The following is a 21,227-nucleotide window of genomic DNA, read 5'->3' on the forward strand; positions in this document are numbered from 1 at the left end:
AAAAAAAAAAGTTATTTGTTAAAGATTTAGAATTTATTTAGTTCTTTCGTCATTATAAAGTTAGTATATAATAATAATAATATATCATTATTTACTATTAATATTATTATGTTTATTATCATTATTTACTATTAATATTATTATGTTTATTATTTTGTATTTGCATCTAACTTTTAATTTTATAAAATGGAAATGGTAGAAGTATTAATATTGAAGTTTTCTCTGAATTTTATATTTTGTAGTATATTACAAATTCAAATCTGAACCATGTAAATGCTCCATTAATGTAGAGAGAGAAAGAGAAAGATTATTAAGAATAGTGGAGAGGTGTAGGGTATTTTTGGAATAAAAGAAAATAGTGGAGAGGTGTAGAGTATTTTTGAAATAAATTAAAATAGTGGGAAGGTGCAGGACCCACTTGGGGAGGTGGAGGGAGCAAGACCCTTGAAAATATAAACAGCATGTAACTATTAAACCAATTAGATTGGGTAACTAGCGGTAATGTAGGTGCAAAAAAGACGTTGCTTCCTCCACCACTATAGCAGCATGCTTCCTACACCTCCTCAAATTCTTTTAATTCCAATTTTATCCTACTTCTCCTTATTTACTCTCTACGTTGCACCCCCAATCTCACGAATATCTCTTCCTCCATTTCCGTTCCATTTCCCCTCCATTGTTCTTTCTTTCCTTTCTTTTTCCTTCATTTGTTTTTCTCCCCATTTTCATTTTGGGTTTCAAAGCTTCCATTTCCCAACACGCATTGAACCAAGTTCCCGTTATACACAGCCACATTCTCTAGACCCACTCCAATTTAATTTGAGTCTCTCGTAGAGGCCAACCCGTCTCAGAAACTGTAATCTTAACGTCGTTGTATTGAAGTGCTAACATGGTAGTGAAAACAATGTCGATTTAAGCGTCGAAAAGGTTGGTGTATTTCAAACCGTTACCAGAATCAACCACGCCGGCATTCTCCTTGAAAAGAGCGTAGTCCAAGGAAATTTTATCAGTGTTTGCTGAGTAAGCGAAAAAAGGTAGGCGTTCACCATTAGAGGGGAACCGGTTTGACGGAGGAAGTCGAGCATGGGTTTAATAACCAGTTCGACTAGTTCGGTTTTGAAGGAGCCGGATGATGCGAGGAAGGAGCTTTGAAGTGCGGAGAGTGCGATGGGTTAGAAGATTTTGATGTTGGTGTTGAGGTCGTACTTAGTTAAGGAAGCTAACACGTTATTCATTGCCTCTATGAGAAACTTGGTTGTGTTGTTGGGGTCAACAAACACTTCGTTGCTTCGATTTCCGTGGTTAGGTAGTATTTATAGATGTTATCTTTCACCTATGCGTCGGTGAAGGACTGGTCCGCCGCAGCGTTGAGAGAAGCTTGTTTGGCATGGCAATCGTTACCTTGATTCCTGAGTTAGCAAACGCCGTTAACACGGTGGCGTCGGTGTCAAACAACTTCACATGATTCAACCCCTAACTCTTTAGAAGCTCCACCACCTTCGCTGGTGTAGGCAGGTCGCTCACCAACCTTCCATAGTTTACTCCTACGAACCCCTCTTATGAGAATGGGAGTAAAGGTAAAAAATATGTAAATTTTGTACACGAACAACATAAAGATTATAAAGAATAATATAAAAGACAAAAGAAAATATATTACCTTAAATGGTCAATCCATTAAAGTAAAAATGGATATCCACATCCATTATATCTTTGATGGATGTTGACATCTGCCTTTTATTAAAGGACAAAAGTAGAATAAGGAGGTGTTGGGAGTAGTCCATGATGGTGTAGGGAACAACACCCGTGCAAAAAACATGTTGGGCTAGTCGACCCATAAAATGAGTAGGTATATGTAGAAAGAAATTAAATAGGCTTGAACCAAGGTGTAAAAGGAAAATATGAATAGTGTAGATCTAAAAAAAAAATGAATTGGACTACAAGGTGTAAAAAATTCACAAGGATTTGGTTCTTTTTCTTTTGTTCTCTTTAATTTTTTTTTTCTATTTGTATTTTATTTTTCATCACTCATTCTTCATTCATTTTATTTAAATAGAATTTCTAATTGTCCAATTTTTCGTTTTTTTTAATTTTTAAATCTAAAATTAATTATAGTTTTTTTATAAAATAATATTTTGTTATCCTTTTGAAAAATTATTTCACTTATTTTTACTTACTACTTATTTTTTTAATTTTTTTAACTTTGGTTTGAAGGCCTGATTCATATTTAGTTGAAGGTTGACCATGGATAAAACAAGGTGGAAGAATATATTGAACAATAGTAGACTCAGTGTTTGGTGTGTCGGTGGTCTCACACAGACAATAATCAATTTCATGATCAATTTCATCTAAATTAATATTATCAGAGATAGAATCAGAAGGTACCTCTAAAGAGTCAAGTTGAACCTATGGAGAAGATTGAGCCAATTGGTTATGATAAGAAGGCATTGTATTATCAAGAAAAGAAGTGTCCATATTTAGGATTGACTCACTTCCTACAGAATTATCCTCACATGATAATTTATCTTCACAGTATAATTTTATATTTGAGATATCAAACACACTAACATCATGATTATGCACTTCACTTTCATTCACTACAAGAAAAATCGCTGTTATATACGGCCAAAATCCGTATATAACCTCCAAAATCCGTATATAAAATGGTGTTATATACGGATTACATACGACCAAAAATCCGTACATAATAGAGGCGTAGGTAAGGTTACATACGGATTATCCGTATGTAATTTACATACGGATAATCCGTATGTAGATTACATACGGATAGTCCGTATGTAATATCCGTATATAATTATATACGCAAAAATCCATATGTAAATTCATATATGATTACATACGGAAAAATCCGTATATAACTCTATAGCTTTACAAAAAAAAAAACTAAATAATTCCATATCTGCATCCAATAACTAGAAGTTTTATACATTTGATAAAACTTACACAGAATTGCCAAATTAATACATATTTGCATCCTAATGTTCCTAACATACTATATATTGTTATCTTATAACTTACTTGAAACTACTATCTAATTATCTCAAAGAAAGAAAGTAGATATATACATTATTCAGGTGGTCAAAACTGATAATTCTTATGTGAAATATCATGACAGGTATAAATGTTTAGCACAAATAAAATGGTGGCAATATCATGTATATATCTTATCATGTATCAAAAGACTAACAAACTTACAATAACAAAGAAATTATCCTGTATACATAAAATTATTTTATTTTTCCTTTCACATGACATGAAAATAACAAAGAAATTGTGAATTTAAAAATAATAACTTAAAAAACAATACTTTCATTTAGAAGACAATAAGTTATACCAAAGGCCTCCTTTCATCATTTTCCCCCTGCAGAATTTGGCAGATTCCCCAACTCTTCATCTCTAGTGGATTTTGCTCTGAGTTCCCCTGGAGAATAATTTAAGACCCTATTGTTGTTGCTGAATTTGCTATCTGGCAACATCTTCAATGTGACTCCCATAGCAATGAGTAAAAGTCCACTCCGATGTTGTTCTGTCAATGGTTTTGTGAATATCAAGTATGACAATAGCAATGTCCCTGCCTTTCTTGCTGTTGTTATATGCAACAATATTCAATGAGCTAAGTTAGGATCACATAATGTGATTAAAGTTGAATTTTTCTAACACCCAATATGCTGGTTATTTATATATCTATGACACCACTGAATGATTGATTCAAGTTAAAGGGTGAGTGAGAATAAATGTTGTTTTCATTTTCATTTAATCTCATTTGTGACTAGTAACAGACTTTCTTGACACTTTATTTCCAAAACACTGTCTTATTAGTTGATATTTTCATGCAATGATAAATTAAACAACCTTTTTTCCAATCAGTTATGCTAATCTAGCATTGGAACTCACATATTTAGTGAAGGCTCACATGACTTTCAACTAATATTATTAATAGTGTCAAGAAATGTGATTGCTAATATCTTTCCTTATGTCAGAACAACTTTCAATTCAAGTTAAGTTTTTTAATACAAAAGGATCAAATGTTTGGTCATTCAATAACATTTAAGAGTGAGAAGGCATGGAGCCTGGTGTGTTTGTTTTTTCACATGGGGGTTATTAATGTTAGGAGCGGTAAAATGGTCCAAAAATAATTTACACGACAATAAAAGGAAGTAAAATCATGTAAAAGCAATAATATATATCAATTAAGTTAGTGTCTATATCAATTAAGTAATATTACAATATCAAGTGTAAGAATAAGTTGAGAGATAGTGGTTTGCATTTTAGTGAAATATAGGTCTTACAAATACTGTTGTTAAAAAGCTGTATTGTGTTCAAAAATTGAATTGTTAAAAAATAATCTTTTTAATTTAATTTTAAAATTCAATTATATAAAAGTAAAATTTATTAAACTAAAATATAACTTATTACATTGAAAATATATTTAAAATAAAATATTTATTAATAACAACAAATAATTAAGATATTTTAACTAATTTAAAATAATTCAATTTGATTTAGATTGTAGTGTAGTTCAATTTATATATAAATATTATAAAATTAAATTAATCATCATAACCATTGTTAAAATTTAATGAAATTTTGTAGTAACCATTTGATTTACAACACCCGTATCAAATTGAAAGAAATTATAAGGTAAGATAGTGAAAGAGGTGAAACTATTGTCACAATGTTTGAGAAAACAATCCCACCCTGATCATGAAAGGAAAATCTATTACTTATATTTACTGCAGATATATAATATGATTGGTAATAATTTTATGACCTTACCTTAGAATTAACTCTATCATGTGCTGAGTTGTCCCACATTTTATCTGATTNTTTTAGATTCTCGCTAACAAGACCCATTAGTCTAACTNTGAAGNTGNTGCAGTCCCCTGATACTNAAAGTTGTGGCATGTAAGCATATCCTAGCTGAATTTAATCCTTTATGTACAAATATCTCCCAGTACAGAGGAGCCTAGCAAAGAAACAAATATGCAATACTATTAGTGACTAAAAGACAATGAATTTAAACGAAAATATCTAATAGAATGAATACTTGAAATGCTGCCAACCCAGATTTTATTTTTGTATAATTGGTGATCAAAGTATGATTCTATAGGCACAGTCAAAGCCTGAATGAATAATAAAATTATTTCAAGTAGTGCAGGATACAATCTATCATGACAGTATTGACAAGTTCAATTATTTTCTTAATGAAATGGCATACCCGTAAGTTGCAGACATGATCATATTGCATACAATCATATTTGAGAAGCACAATTTCAACAAGGTGTCCTTTCTTTTGCAGTGCTTTACCTAGACCACTGACAACATCCCACCAACCTGTTCATGAAATAAATTAATTTAAACATCACTAGATGCTAGACAGACTTAAGAACATGGCCATTGTATGCTTAATTCACCTGAACTTCCGCACAGATGATGACATTATTTCTAGTTGATTTCATACTAGATAATCTATAGAAGTACAAACTTGTAAAAGCAATATTATGTTCAATAGGATAGTATCTTTCATACATGCTGAATTGATTTGACAATAGTAATTAAGATGGAGTATAGTTTGCTCAACTGTCAGCCAGTTGACATGTACTTAGAAACTTATGTTAAAAGTCTAAGTGAGATATCTCACTAACTTTTCTTCTATTTTCTCTTAGATTCTCATTTTAGCGATGGTTCTTGATTTCTATCAAGACCAAATACACTTCCATCTAATTAGGAAACGGAACTCAACAAGTTAAGAAACAATGGTAAATGAAGACTATTGTCAAAGAACAAGGATCTAGCAATTGCAACAACTTTCAATCCAAATAAGCATGAAAAATACAAGATTACAAAAAATTCTTAACCAAACACTAAATTTTGAAAAAAGATTTCAACAATTGGCAAAAGAGGAAACAAAATAAAAAGTTAAAGAGACAACATTTTAAGGAGGTTTGAGAATTTATTTCTATATAGAACTCAGACCCAGTACTCCCTTTCTTTAAAGAAAATCAAGATGCTTCTGACATGCCTCCTTAAGATTCCAGTAGGTGTAATAATTAAAATCTAGGGACAACATAAAATCAACTCACAAGAATAAAACACAGGGATTAGGGTACACGAGTGCACCTTAGGTACTGGTGCCATCTCTGCTACAATATGAATCACATGTAATCTGGACTATAGATAAAAAATTAAAAGATGCATCAACCAGTAAAAGATATTCAAATTGTAATTTACAATTAAAAGTGAATACCTTGTTGNANANGATAAAAGACCAAGAAATGCAGAAATAACCTCATGTTCACTCTGTTCTTTGTAGGCCATATATGTTTATCGTGATTGATATTCAAATACATTAAGGCTCCCTTCTTAGCAAACCTATTCAAATTCCCTCAATCAAGCTTCAATTCTTTCGTTTGGATAACAAGTTCTTGGAGTTTCTTAGTTATTGAATGAAACCTCTAAATCTTCTTTCTCATCTTGATTTTGACAGAGAACTTCCTCAATGGAAGGCTTGATCCGTTGCCTGTTATTCTGCAAACTGCTTAATAAATACAATAGAACTTCACATTGAGTTTCAAACCGAGAAGAATATGAATAAAGATAGAAAAAGATTACGAATCATTGGTACCTGAAAGTGGTTCGGTGTCGCATTTTGCAAGAACCTGAAAATGAAACTTGCACTATCCTACCATTTCCCTTAGAGTGGTTAACATAGTTGAAGCCACTCAGGTTTCACCATACAAAACAAGTTTTCAACTTCGACGCCATTTCTCATTCAATCCCTCATTCAAACACATTAGGGTTTTCCGATTTTTCAATTTTAGTGTAGGGTTTCAAGGGAAAGCCAACACGGGAGAGGTGTACGGTGGAGGTTAGATAACCAAACTTCTTCTTCTGACCAAATCTACAACAAGGAACACTGAGAGATGATTAAATCTGCAACAACGAACACTGAGAGATGGCTAGACAACCAAACTTCTTCTTCTCAGTGAATCACCGCAACATTAAAGGACTACATGTCACACGAAGAAAGTTATACATTAAAGGAAGAACATTATGGACTCACCACATACTCACCGAGACCGAAAGAAGGTGGCATTGACCTCAGAGTACGAGAATAAGAGTCATAGGGCTCCACTGTGAGAAATCGAGGGTTCGTTGACGGAGAACACGGGTACCACACAGGGACAGGGGGCCATGATTGGAGGCAGGGACTCCTAGGGTTCAAGACACGAAGATGATGGTTCAGAGAATGAAGATGATGGTTCCAGACAGGGTGAGGAAAGACTCGAAGAAAATGATTCGACGAAAAGAAAGGCTTGATGACGGGAAGGCTAGAGAAGAAAGGTTGGAGAACAATAACTCGATGAGAAGGAAGAACAAGGGTTCGATGAAAGGGAAGAAAAGAGCTCTAGGAGAAATTTACAGTGTCTGACTCTTAGGTTTTGTCTTAAGTTTAGATTTCTAATTTTTTTAATTATTTATTTTAGAATCCGTATGTAATATTTGTATGTAAGAAGAAATTTGTTATTATATACAGATTTTATATACGGAAAATCTGTACGTAAATATTTTTACCATAACGTATATAAAATTCGTATATAACAAAACTTCTATCTATAGATCAAAATCCGTATGTAATAATCCGTATGTAAATAACATTTTTCTTGTAGTGATTGTCTCCCTGAAGTGGAGAATCAACATAAAAAAATTCATGCTCATTAGATGTCACATCCATAGAAATATAAAATTTCTTTGATGGTGGATTGTAAGCACAATAACCTTTTTGAGTTTATTCATACCCAACAAAAACACATTTGATCGCTCGTTCTTTAAGTTTTGTATGTTGATGTGGGTGTAAGGGAACATATATAACACATCTAAAAATATGAGATGGTAAATAAACTATGGGAGGAAGGATACAATGACCAGACAACACATCGAAAGACCTTCGAAAGTTAATTACACTAGAAGGGGTTTGATTAATTAAATAAACGGCAGAGCTCATAGCCTCACCCCATAAATGAGATGGGACATTACCATCTATGAAAAATGATCTTGTCACCTTTAATATATGTCTATTTTTCCTCTCAGCCACTCCATTTTGTTGTAGTAAATAAGGACATGTATTTTGATGCAAGATGTCTTTAGAGTTCATGAACTTTATTAATTCAGTCTTAAAATACTCCCCTCCATTGTCTGATTGAATGACCTTAATAGATGTGTTAAATTGTGTAATGATCAGATGATAGAAGGAACGAACCACATCAAACACGTCACTCTTATGTTTAAGCAAATATACCCAGGTTATTTGAGTATAATCATCAACAAAACTGATAAACCATTTTTTTTCCATTATGTGTAGATTGTGGGACAGGGCCTTAAACATCTGTGTGAATTAATGAAAAAGAAAAATCAGTTGTGTTATTGCTTAAAAGAAACACAACATGATGATTTTTTGATATAACACAAGTTTCACAAAAAAAAAATCAGAAATATTGTATTTATGAAATAGTGATGGAAATAATATTTTTAAATAACCAAAAGAGAGATGTCTCAACTGTCTATGCCATAACCAAATTTCTTTTTTGTTTTTATCTTGAATGTGATCATTCACAAGACAAGTCAACCCTCTTTTATGGGTTTGTTGTGGGACATTTTCAAGATAATATAGTACTTCACTCTCTCTACCACTGACAATTTTCTCCTTAGAATGGATGTTCTGAAAAAGACATTAGGTTGGGTAAAATAAGGTAACACAAGAATGTGATTTGGTTAACTTGTTGACGGAGATAAAATTATAGTTTAATGTAGGAACAAATAAAATATCAGGAATCGATAAGGAGGGTGAGAGAGATATAGTACTTATACCTTCAATAGGAGATGAGACCCCATTGACATTAATAATAATAGTTTTAGAACAATTAGAGGAAAAATTAGTAAATATATGAGGATCAAAGTCATATGATCAGTATCACCTGAATTAATTATCCAATCACTATCCTTAGTTTTAACAGAAATATTAGGGGCATAGTTAAATATATCTAACTTAGTCATAAATTCGGCAGCATGAGAAAAAAAAAACCGATTCATATATTGTAAAGGATATCAGTGTTTGCCTCTTGATACCATATTAAAAGGTTTAAAGAATAATTATGATGATGTGGATAAAAGTAGTTTTTACGCCTAACTCAATCCCACAAAACTGGCTTATAAGATGAAGTTTACACCCATTTAAGTTTTATAAATGAGTAGGTGAATTTCCAACAGGTTTATTCATATAATTTCTTAATTGTTACCATTTTTTAAAAGGAGTTTATTTTATCAACTTCTTTAAAAAGAGTTAATATAATCTCTTTAATTAAACTAATGATATTATTTAAAAAACGAACACATATCTTTACTTGAGTTTTATCCTAAATAAAAATAAAAAGTAGTTTTAGAAAAATCTTAAATTATGACACGTGGTTAATTTTTAAACCATGTCAACATTAATTTTAAAAATATTTTATCAATTCTTTTTAAATAAAACGAAATCAAACAAAAAAATTAAAAAAACTATATCAACTATTTTTAAATAAAATAAGAACAGAATAATTAAAAAATCAATTAAAAATGATATTGAATATACATCCAAAGTATCTATTTAGTTTAATAATAAATATAAATGAAATAATAATATATATTAGAGGTGTGCCCTTAGGCAATTAGGAATGACATTTTGTATGTTGATGCATTTGTGAGTTCATTATTTATAATTGTAGTCTGATAAATAATCTGAAAAACTTTCAACATTCTTTTGAACTCAAAACTCCAATTACCAATATAACTATCACACCTAAAGTTCACAAAAAATCCTCAAAGCCAATTACCAATACTTATTATTTTTTGGCAAAATGTTGCATTTTGTTTGATAAACATAATTGTTTCTACTGGTTAAATTTTTAACTTAGCGAGTGTCATGCATCTAAATTTTGATGTATATTTTGCATAGTAATAACTGATTATAGTTTTTTTTTATCATTTTCTTCTATTGCAAAAATAAATAATTACAAAACTATAAATGAACTTATTAATAGTAAAAAGTTAGTTAACTTTAACTTTCGAATTAAGAGAGTTACTTTGCTTTGGTACAGAAGATTTGGACAAAAAGTACGTATATATATATATATATATATATATATATATATATATATATATATATATATATATATATATATATATATATTGCTAAATTGTGAAGAAAAAAAATGAAAATGCAGAATAATTATTAAGTAAATGTAAAACAATTTATTATGATGACTTTTTAACATAGTTGAAAACCTGTTCCTAATGGGTTGTTGATCTTTTCTTATTTAAATAATTTATTATGATGATTTTTAACATAGATTGTGGAACTGTATTTTACTTAAATAACTTATTATGAGAACTTTTTAATGTAGTTGTCTAATTGCCTTAATTGTAAATATGCTAAAAATAATAATAGAAAAAAATAAAAATAAATATTTTTCGAGACATATAGATTTATGGTTCTCAAAGACTTATCATAATTAAAAATAAACTCAAAAATATATAAAAGAAATTTCCTTAAAACTTTTAAAAATATCATAATTAACAAGAACTCTACGTAAAGTAGAAAAATAAATTTAAAATATTATAAAAGAGAATGAAAGAAAAATGTATATTTTCGAGGTGAACACAAGCTTCTATTTATAAAGCGGGAAAATGATCAAAATCATATAGTTCATCACCGATAAATCCTGTGACTTGTGAAACCTATATATTTGATGAAATCATTCATTAACCAAGTCTTGCGATTTTGATTTGATCACATGAGAGAAACAAGATTTTAAAAGGTAAGGTTCATCCATTACTTTCTACATAACCTACTTCCGCAAGACTACTTTGACCTTAAACAAAAAATACAAAATCTTTGAGTTAAACTATTGAAATGAAAGACTACTTTAACCTTAAACAAAAACACTACAGAATTCTTAAGTCAAGAGGTATAAGAAAGTTGGAACTCCAAATGAAGAAAAAATTGAACATCCTTCATTACATATTCTAGAGATCTCCTAAAAAAACGTTTCTAAAATGCCTGTTTTTCGATGTTAATCAACATTTTTTTTTCTTCCGACATTAAATTAACTTTTTGTGATATAATGTTAATGTTTTAACATATCTTTAAAATTAAAAATAACCTACGATCATATTTTTTTTTATAATAACAATAATTAGATTCCAAATCCACTTCTAACTTTCATACCACAAAAAATATTCAATTTAACATTAACAAGTATATCATATATTTTTTTAAAACAGTATTTACTTATATATATATATATATATATATATATATATATATATATATATATATAAAGATTTAACAAATTTTAGAAATCACTTATTACTTTATAATAACGGTGTAATAAATTATGTAAATTAGAATCATATTATACGTAATTCTTATTTGACTAATAATACTATAAAATCACTACATTTAGTTATAATACAAAGGTTAAATATATATTTTAGTCCTCATATTTTTTTTTGTCCCAATTGCATCTTAATATTTGTAAATTTGAGACAATTAAGTCCTCTCCGTTAACTGGACACTAACACCGTAGACACTGTACTGAACTGTAACAGTCCTTCATTGTTTAATTTAAATGAGGAAATTACGTGACATCTTGTAATTAAAAAAAAATATCTAATCAATCCATTACGTGACAAGTATTATTTCTATTTGGGATTTATTTGAATGGGGAATTAGGGATTTATTTCAGAGCTTGGGTTTTTCTATTTGAAAGAGCGAAAATTAGAGATTTCATCGGAGTGCTTTGGATGACAGAGACCTAAATCAGAAGAACAACCAAATTACACAGATACAAAATTTGGGTAAGGGACTAGAAGATTCTGCTGTTGATAACGTAATATCAATTAGCTTTCTTCTGAATTATGTTTCTATCATAGGCATGACTGAACCACTTACAGGAGCCAGAGCTAATGCCCTTAACATCAACAGTGCCCCAAATATATCCATCAGAAAACCTACGAGCCAGGTTTTATTCAAAGCATATGCCCTTATGACCTGCAAACACAACAAAATTGTCAACAAGTACCAAATGTCATACCTATGTCAATCCTTAATCAAACAGTGACTTCCTGATCACACATTATTCAATGAAAAATGGCATCTTTACTAAAATATCCTGCACCCAGAATCCCACGTTCATACACACCCACGTGCATGTACCCAATTTCATCATTCCAACAAATAAACCTCGCAAATTGTAAGTTTCGGGCTTCAGGTACATCCACATCAAAGAAAAACAAATGCGTATGCTTGAGATGGAATAGTTATGTCCAAAGGTGAGATTTTGAAGGGGAAACAAATCATGGGCATATGAAAATGGGAAAAAAAAATCAGAATTGAGAAAAGAGAAAGATGCCTTGAACTTGAAAGAGAGAGGAGGAAGAATGACAGTGCCCTTCTTCTGAAGGATTTTGCCGATGTTGTTGCCGGCGGTGGCAACCACCGTCAAAACAATTGACTCCCACATCTTCTCCTAACCTTTCTTCCTCACTCTGCTCTGCGTGCTCCCTAATTTTCGCTCCAAAGCACTCCTCAAATAGGAAAACCCAATCTCAGAAATAAATCCCTAATCCCCGATTCAAATAATCCCTAAAATCCCAAATAGAAATAATACGTGTCACGTAATGGATTGATTAGATATTTTTTTTAATTACAAGATCTTACGTAATTTTTTCATTTAAATTAAACAATGAAGGACCGTTACAGCTCGGCATAGTACCCACGGCAAAAAACATAAAGACCTAATTGAGAATGAGAAACAAACATGAGGACTAAAACATATATTTAACCTAATATAAATGATAATTTATAATCTTAAACAATTAATGGTAAAGATTTGACATTCATTGTAGTATGTAGTTGGTGTACAAAGCTGAAGAAGAGATGCTATTCTCAAAATTATTTGTCACCTTTCAATTGGTAATAACTAACACATAAAGATACCTAAATAGACTAAAGATAACTACAGTTGCCACATAAGGTGCATATAACGTTACTTTCTACAGAAGTGCACAAAGACAAAAGCCAAGATTGCTGACTTGCATATGGTGGACACTGGAATCCCATATTTTCCACTGCCAAACAACCCTTTCAGATATGGAAAGTAACACACTACCACATACGTGCTAGATATCAACTCCCCTATTCCNCAACCATTTCCACTCTGAGATTGTTGCAACCCCAAAAACCTTATCAACATAGCAGCCAATTGCACCAACAAAATGGTGGTGCCTACCACAAAAACTGNAGACTNATCGAAGGTNAANCTTCCAGCATCTGTATNTTTTTCATCAGCATCAGAACTTGAGAATTCCTTCTGTGTTATTTCAAACACAGTNTCAGATATNCCTGCTAGCTTAAGCATGGNACTCAAAAACCCAATAAACCATGCAGTTGTGGTTGNTATTATGGTCATTCTCTGATTATTCCACCAATGTCTAATGGACAACCCAATTTGAAGGTACTCTAAAAGAGNGTGTACGCTGTAAATCACCAAAAGAGCAATTGGAATCCACAGACCAGGTCCCTGTAATAAAACAATGAGTGTGTATATGAGTAAGTAATAATTTATATGGTGAATGGTATAACNTTCTCAGTGAAATTTGATCTATGATCTAACCTTTGGAAAAATATTGGTATTNGTGATTATACAATATGCTGGTAGGACTGCATAACAAACTTCAAATACACTACGCAAGCCCCAANGGGTGANCCAAATATAAGATAAAGCTNCCCTGAATTGGATCTTACCAAAGATCATTCCCGTAAGAGGAGAATNCTTTCCAAAGAAGANTTCNGTGAGACCTGAGGCCCATCTCTTTTGTTGCACCATTGTAGAGAGTAATCCTCTTGGAGCACACCCTGTGAAGGCAATTGGATCTGGAGTGCAACACTCTGATCTCCAACCTCTTCTATGAATANTCAACCCTGTTGCTACNTCTTCTGTGATTGATCCATAAANCCATCCAATCTAAAAGTTCCACAAATCCTCAGAGCTAGTTAACAAAATTTATATTTTTNCAAAGATNAANAAGTTTGAAAAGTAATTCTTGTTTAGTCTGTGTACCTTTTCACCCCAGCAAGTACCACATTCATACTCACATCCAGCAACTTCAATTGCTGTCTCAATACAATCNGAAGGGCTGGTATCATTATGAAAGTTTGTTTTCGAATCCAAAGCACGCTCTGCTGATTTTACATACTCCTTTGAACTTCCAAATTGTTGTGTTAGTAATTTCTTTTCACCTAACTTTCCTGCTAAAGAATAAAGTAATGGTCATATATATGAGAATCAACTATTAATAAGCACAATCTAATTTAGCATTTTTTATATAGGGGTATACTGAAACTTTGGATCATGAAAATGTAATATGAATGAGATAATTTCGTGTATTTATGAGAGGGAAAAACCTTTACTGCCAATTTCGATTTCTTCAGGATAAAGACCGTACATAACANTTCTTCTGTGGAATGCGTTAGTTCCTGAATAATGGGGTCCTTGAAGTCCTGCCATGCCCCGCATTACGTACTACATTATATATTAAACAAGAAAATGTCGATTCACAAAGATCCCTTTTTGATAAAATGTACTTGAGAAGAGAAAAGGTTGAGCTTCGTTTAAAACTGAGAAAAACACCTCAAATAGAGCCACCCACTGATTTCCAAAAGGGTCATCTTTTATCCCATCGTAGAATTGCTGAAAACATTGAACAAAAGCCACTTCCTTTCCACACTTGGNATCCAACAAAATGCACAGAGCATGCAGAACAATCTTGGGATTGTTCACAANCATGTCACAGTCTACGTTCAACATAAAGGGGGCATTGGTCATCAATCCAGACACTCTTGTCTGCACATAATATAGGAATTATGAGAATATGTGAGTCATTAATTCAAAATAAATTTTAAATGGGTCAATACCTTTAACTTGTTCCAGGACTAATGTTAGTTAAAAAAACTTACCAAGACATTCATAGCTCCAGCTTTGTAATTGTGTGTTTGATGTGGCTTCTTCTCTCTAGATACGTATATTAAGTGAGGCAATCCATCAGAAACACCNTCCTTATTCTCCANTATAACCTGTGCATACACATTGTAAATAAGTCCTTTTCTTGTTCCTTTTTCACCGGTATAACTGTGGCACATAGCTAAATGTTCATATGTAAAAGCATATTTGAAAACAATTTTATTGTTTATAATTTTGGAAACGAAAGAAATGGAAGAGAAATATGTGATGAATATAAGATGAAGAGTGTGACTGTATTTAACATTTTGTGAAAATCCAATACAACTATATCACACATACATGTATAATATAGAAACGTAAAAAGGTTATTTTCAAAATTGGAAACCGTTCTTTATATGAATGATATATTAAAATATTATTCTTATTTGTAAATAATAGGAAATTATTTCTTTTTTATTTCAGTAAAGTCTAACATGTATGTTTATCTATTTGGATTTGTAGAGTTATAATTATATATTTTACAGCATGTATCATGAGAATTTTACAGCATATGTATCCCATCAGGTTAGATGCATGAATATGTTTTACTGCCATGTGTTAGTTACCTTAATTATGGTTGGATGGTTTCTTCGTTCTGTATTGGAGAAAACTGCGAATTCTCCATCAAGTTGTAGTGGAATTTGTTTCCTTGTGACATCTTGAATTTTGAGGCAAAGATTGTCATACATATCCTGCAGTTACAGTACTTTATCTAGGATATGGATGTGACATCATTCATTCATTGAAGAGCGGAATAACAATACTGTATAGTTTACCTTCATTCGTGACCATTCTTGCTTGAATTCTGGCGAGTGTTCACTCTCGGTGGTGGCAACGCTGGAGAAGTAGATGAAAGGTGCTCTCAGTTGAATTTTGTACTTCTTACAGAAAGGTACCCAAAACTGAGCGAATTTGGAAGCTTGGACAAGAGCATAGAAGGTAAGAGGGGAACAACCATCATCAGAAACATAGCAAGCTAGTTTGTTGACGGGATAATCAAGTGCTAGAAGAGACAACACAGTGTTTGCTGTGATGATGGGTGGTTCAAGAACAGGGTCTGCTGTTGCCACAAACAAATCTACTCGTGGAAGTTCAGGAACCCTTTAAGAAATGATGCATACTATTATATAATAAGCATTAAATATTTAATATTATAGTTTTGGTGTGACTTAGTTATTNTTATGAAGAGATGAAGTTGATACCTTTGCAAGAGACGATTTGGGTGGGTTATGGTGACTGCAGGAGTCCACTTGGTGGTGAGGATGGTAATCCAAGTGAAGGTGAACCAGGATTCGCATATGAAAGCAAGGATCCATGGGATAGTGAAGTTGTTGGATGAGAAAAGACGGTAACTAAGAAGCAAGAGAAGGAGTAGTAAAATGAAGGTGTCCATAACTCTTTGATATCTTCGTTTGAACCAAACTTTTTCATANAGAGGCTGATCATCTTCTTGCTTGGACATTGAGCAAATCGCAAGAAACTAGAACAACCTCTGCACTTTCTGCAATTTTCTGCTAATGACAGATAAGGCTACTCTTAAACACGCGGTGTTCATGGAGTTCACCCAGATTTGTCAACTCTATACAAATCTTTTTAGAGTAGGGTAATGATATTTGACAACATCTTTTATAACTTTTTTTGCTTTTTTTGACATGGAACATATGTTACCATTTATTTTATTCGCGCTCTGAATTTATGTTTAAAAAATATTTAAAATGGATCTGTTACGTTTACGTTGTCAAAAAATTATTAAAAAATATTGTTAAAAGAAGTTTTTCTTTTAAAATAATACTATCATGACACATTTTTACATTCATTCATTTCACAGAGTATAAAAATAAAATAATCATTAAAATGAAAAATTTTATATTTATTTAAGAAAAAAGAAAGTAAAAATAAGAAAAAAATAATATATATAAAAAAATTAGATGTGTCAAAAAATATTTTTTAATTTTTTAATTGAATTTCTAAGGATTTATAAATGTTTTAAACGTTGAAATTTCTATATTAAATTTATACTTTTTAATATTATTTTCTTAATTGGTTTAAACAATACAAACATTAGTTTGATTTAATATTGTTTGTGATATGGGATCAATATCAGGTATTCGGTTTTTGATGTATTATCCAAAGTCCAAAATCTATTTGGTGAGAAGTCTTTCGTGTATCTGAATCGATGGATGTTTCTTACAAAAAAATACTTCGATGTCAAATCAGATTAATTTAGACTAATAACAATAACCATTGTGATTAATGAATAATGTATTTTTTTTATCTTAAACTTTTATTTATAAATTTTGTATTGGGTTTTTGACTTAAAATTAACTTAATTATGACCCAAAAATAAATAATCTTACTTTAACTTTAAATTAATAGATTTTGTGATTGATTAACTTTGATATTATTTTGACGGTTCGGTTTGTGAAATATTGTTCAATTTACTAGATAACCACCTGATATTTCTTATTATCCCGCTTAGACCATTGGACATGATGAACTATCACTCAATCTATGAAGTAATTGTCCTAACTTAACATCTTGTAATAAAAAATTTAGTTTAGATTAATAATTTTTATGATTGATCGAAAGGTAATCTCCGTATTGTAGTTGATCTAACGGCTATATAATATAAATATAATATTTTTCTAATAATTGTAGAGTACTTTCATTAAGTTAAAACTGATCCTAATTATTATTTTTTTATCATGATATTAGTATAACCCATTTAAATTAAAGTCAATGATAGTTATGTTTTGGACACTAACAAAACTAATGTTTCGTCTTATTTTCCAGCTGAGATTAATACAACAAAATTGTAAACATTAATAATACTTTTTTTTTCTATTGACTTTTTTCTATTAATATTATTATTTTATTAGATGACATTTAAGATTATTTTTCTACTAAATTGATCCGAAGGTAGTTTTTTTTGTTAACTTTCTGTGTATGTTGCTTAGAATTTTTACGAGCAAAAGTTAGCATTATTTTTCTACCAATGTTAACCAGAATATTTTTATCAAAAGTATTGTTATTGATATTATGGATGAAATTTTGTAATGGTAATTTTTTATAAGATACATTCGATTTTTTTTTTACTGAACATTATTTGGTGGTAGTTTTGATATTTGGTTGTAATTAAAATATTTGATTTAAAAAATTAAAACATTATATTGAATTATCATTAATGAAGTGTCACGTGTAAAAATTTAATCATCTCTTCCTTTGAAACTCTTTTGGTTTTTTTCCTTCCTTTATTTTTCTCTACCTTCTATTTTTCATCACCTTTCTTTCTTTACCTTCCTCTATCTCTCAACATCTTTTAAATGCAAAGTTAGTCATTGTACATTTTAATCTAGAAAGACTCAAATAGCTTGAATTCAACAACAGTAGAAAAAGATAGTAAGAGATGAAAAAAAGGTACTCGAAAGTGGAGAGAATAAAAAAACAAGGATTAAATATGTTTTTAGTCCCTATACTTTGGGGCGATTTTGGTTTTAGTCCATTTTTCAAACTAAGGTACAATTTAGTCCTTCAACTTTAGAAAACTCTGATTTTAGTCTTTAGAAAACTCTGATTTTAGTCTTTTTTACCAAATTTTTTAAACTTTATTTACTGTTTTAAATGTGTTTCTCAGTTAACATTAAAACAAAAATGTGTCAAACAGTGTAAACAATCCAAATGCTATAATGAAACGTGCTTGAAACAACAAATAAAGTTAAAAAATTTGGTAAAAATGACTAAAACTAGAGTTTTCTAAAGTTGAAAGACTAAATTGTACATTAGTTTGAAAGAGGAACTAGGAACTAAAATCGCCCCAAAGTATAAGGACTAAAAACATATTTAACCCAAAAAACAAAACTAGAAAAATAAAAGAAGTTTTAAACTAAAAGATTATCCATTTTTTTTTATATAACATCTCCAAAATTACATTTAATTTCACGGAAGAAAATAGATTAAATCTTTTGAGAAAAAATTAAGACTCCATTAAAATAAAAAAATATATAAAAAATCAATTAAATAAAAGAAAAGAATAAGGATAAAACAGCCAAATTATAGTAATTGAACCAAAAGAAAGAAGGGAGCTTTCGTGGGGTAACAAATTCCAATCACGATAGCAACTTTCACCGATCGAAAGTGAAGTTTCATGTTCTAAATACTGTTTTCTTGTGTTATGTTTGAAGATTCCGGAATGGGCATAACACCACCTTTTCTTCTTTCTATATGTGTTTTTCTCAATTAAATATTATATTAAAATAATAATAACAATAAAATAAGACTTATTATTTTCTAAACATTTGAAGGTTTATTCAATATAATTTTTTACTTGTTGCCATTTTGTAGGAGGACTTCTTTTTTTAATATGATCTCTTTTATTAAATTAATATTGATATTATTTAAAAAACGAACACATCTCATCCTAAATAAAAATAAAAAGTAGTTTTAGAAAAATCTTGAATTATGAGACGTTGTTAATTTTTAAACCATTTCAACATTAACTTACAAAAAATTATATAAACTCTTTTTAAATAAAATAAACTTAAACAAAAAGCATTAAAAAACTATATCAATTTTTTAAAATAAAATAAGAACTGAATAATTAAGAAAAATGTGATATTGAATATATACTATTTAGTTTAATAATAAATATAAAATAATAATATATATTAGAGGTGTAAAAAGCATCGTGACCCTTCGGCAATTAGGAATGACATTTGTGAGTTAATGCGTTCATTATTTATTATTGTACTTTGATAAATACTCTGAAAAACTGTTGACTCAAAACTCCAATTACCCATACAACTATCACAAGTTCAATAAAGATCCTCAAAAGTCAATTACAAATATTTAATATTTTAAAAAAATGTTGCAGTTTGATAAACGTTTCTACTCGTTAATCATCCATCTAAAATTTGATGTATGTTTTGCATAGTAATAACTGATTATAGTTTTTTTTATCATTTTTTTTCTATTGCAAAAATAAATAATTAAAAAATAATTACAAAAATATAAATGATGGTAAAAAATTAGTTAACTTTAAACTTTAGAAAGTTTGGTATAAAAGATTTGGACAGAAAGTACGTGTGTGTGTATATATATATATATATATATATATATATATATATATATAAGAAAAAAAAAGATGAAAATGCAGAATAATCATTAAGTACATGTAAAATAATATATTAGGATGACTTTTAACATGTTCCTAATTGATTGTGCACCTGTTTTTTTACCTAAATAATAATTTTTTAGGATGACTTTTAACATAGTTTCATAAATGATTATGGACCTGTTTTTTATTTAAATAATTTATTATGATGACTTTTTAACTTTGTAGGTGGTGATCATGTTTAAATAGGTTTAAAATAATAATAGGGAAAAAATACTAACAAATATTATTTCTCGATAAATTTATATAAATTTCTTTAAATATAATAAGAATTTTTTGAAAATTTTTTAAAATATAAAAATTAGCAAAAAGTATAAAAATAAATCCAACATATTATAAGAGAAAGAAAAAAAAAGGAAAAAATAAGAGAAAAAAAATGAAAGAAAAATGTATATTTTTGAGATGAACACAACATCTCGTTATATAAATGGAAAAGGATCAAAATTATAGTACACAGATAAATTTCCTTATTTGCAGAACCCTGCAGATTTGATGAAAGTGTTCAGCTACCAAGTCTTGCAATTTTGATTTGACCATGAAAAATACCTTTTAAAAGTTAAATTCATCCATTACTTTATTTCTATAACTAACTTTCTCACCCACATAGTCTTGCGGTTTTGATTTGAACACGTAAAAACAACATTTTTGAAGATAAAGTTTATCCATTATTTTCTCTTTCTCTTTAAATGACTTTTACTAACGTGTGTGTGTATATATATATATATATATATATATAAGGGGTTTGTTAATACGCGTACGCCTGTTTTTCAGTTGGTACGTTTTAACAATGTGTATCGGATTATAGTAGACAAAAATACCCTCATTTGTCATGAATCATAACTTTTAAGGTCAAGGATATTTAAATAATTTTCATTCTCAAAACTAAAAAAAGAAAAACGAAACCCCCAAACCCTTACTCACCTCCCTCATTCCTCTCAACCCTT

General features: G+C 30.0%; 3 protein-coding genes and 1 pseudogene across 11 annotated transcripts; all 4 read right to left on the bottom strand.

Annotated features, from left to right (window-relative positions):
* Positions 1–410: 410 nt before the first annotated feature.
* LOC106760652 lies at positions 411–1,700 on the bottom strand (annotated as a pseudogene).
* A 1,455-nt stretch (positions 1,701–3,155) lies between these two features.
* Positions 3,156–7,474, bottom strand: LOC106762037 (probable starch synthase 4, chloroplastic/amyloplastic). Of its 9 annotated transcripts, none has more exons than XR_002668052.1 (7): positions 7,116–7,465; positions 6,641–7,024; positions 6,304–6,550; positions 6,136–6,186; positions 5,234–5,349; positions 4,792–4,981; positions 3,156–3,598 (listed from the first exon to the last, which is right to left on the bottom strand). XR_002668052.1 is itself a non-coding variant. In XM_022781584.1 (6 exons), exons 3-6 carry the CDS (start codon positions 6,331–6,333, stop codon positions 5,010–5,012), a joined length of 363 nt encoding a protein of 120 aa, XP_022637305.1. In that variant the 5' UTR covers positions 6,334–6,550; positions 6,641–6,916; positions 7,090–7,474; the 3' UTR covers positions 4,988–5,009. The 9 variants fall into 9 exon arrangements, 4 of the variants coding, with proteins under 4 accessions (XP_022637305.1, XP_022637304.1, XP_022637302.1 ...); XR_001375758.2 differs by having other exon boundaries at positions 6,641–6,916; positions 7,079–7,463; XR_002668051.1 differs by lacking the exon at positions 6,136–6,186 and having other exon boundaries at positions 6,641–6,916; positions 7,079–7,462.
* Positions 7,475–11,748: 4,274 nt separating this feature from the next.
* Positions 11,749–12,685, bottom strand: LOC106762035 (probable magnesium transporter NIPA9). Its single transcript, XM_014645718.2, has 3 exons — positions 12,465–12,685; positions 12,005–12,103; positions 11,749–11,867 (listed from the first exon to the last, which is right to left on the bottom strand). Exons 1-3 carry the CDS (start codon positions 12,573–12,575, stop codon positions 11,790–11,792), a joined length of 288 nt encoding a protein of 95 aa, XP_014501204.1. The 5' UTR covers positions 12,576–12,685; the 3' UTR covers positions 11,749–11,789.
* A 237-nt stretch (positions 12,686–12,922) lies between these two features.
* Positions 12,923–16,691, bottom strand: LOC106762036 (cellulose synthase-like protein B4). Its single transcript, XM_022781580.1, has 9 exons — positions 16,316–16,691; positions 15,890–16,214; positions 15,680–15,805; positions 15,071–15,187; positions 14,745–14,957; positions 14,519–14,636; positions 14,175–14,362; positions 13,728–14,078; positions 12,923–13,634 (listed from the first exon to the last, which is right to left on the bottom strand). Exons 1-9 carry the CDS (start codon positions 16,573–16,575, stop codon positions 13,101–13,103), a joined length of 2,232 nt encoding a protein of 743 aa, XP_022637301.1. The 5' UTR covers positions 16,576–16,691; the 3' UTR covers positions 12,923–13,100.
* Between the last annotated feature and the right edge of the window lie 4,536 nt (positions 16,692–21,227).

Source organism: Vigna radiata, chromosome 5 (assembly GCF_000741045.1).
Source record: "Vigna radiata var. radiata cultivar VC1973A chromosome 5, Vradiata_ver6, whole genome shotgun sequence".
Taxonomy (NCBI): domain Eukaryota; kingdom Viridiplantae; phylum Streptophyta; class Magnoliopsida; order Fabales; family Fabaceae; genus Vigna; species Vigna radiata.

What these genes read in the sequence shown, in the direction of transcription:
- LOC106762037 (XM_022781584.1), bottom strand. Translation starts at nt 6,333, where the DNA reads ATGGCCTACAAAGAACAGAGTGAACATGAG. An exon ending in AAGAACAGAGTGAACATGAG is followed by an intron (nt 6,187 to 6,303) that starts GTTATTTCTGCA and finishes TTTTATCTATAG; the next exon opens with TCCAGATTACATGTGATTCA. An exon ending in AATCCCTGTGTTTTATTCTT is followed by an intron (nt 5,350 to 6,098) that starts GTGAGTTGATTT and finishes TTTCATGAACAG; the next exon opens with GTTGGTGGGATGTTGTCAGT.
- LOC106762035 (XM_014645718.2), bottom strand. Translation starts at nt 12,575, where the DNA reads ATGTGGGAGTCAATTGTTTTGACGGTGGTTGCCACCGCCGGCAACAAC. An exon ending in CTCTCTCTTTCAAGTTCAAG is followed by an intron (nt 12,104 to 12,464) that starts GCATCTTTCTCT and finishes TTGTGTTTGCAG; the next exon opens with GTCATAAGGGCATATGCTTT. An exon ending in GGGCATTAGCTCTGGCTCCT is followed by an intron (nt 11,868 to 12,004) that starts GTAAGTGGTTCA and finishes CTTCTGATTTAG; the next exon opens with GTCTCTGTCATCCAAAGCAC.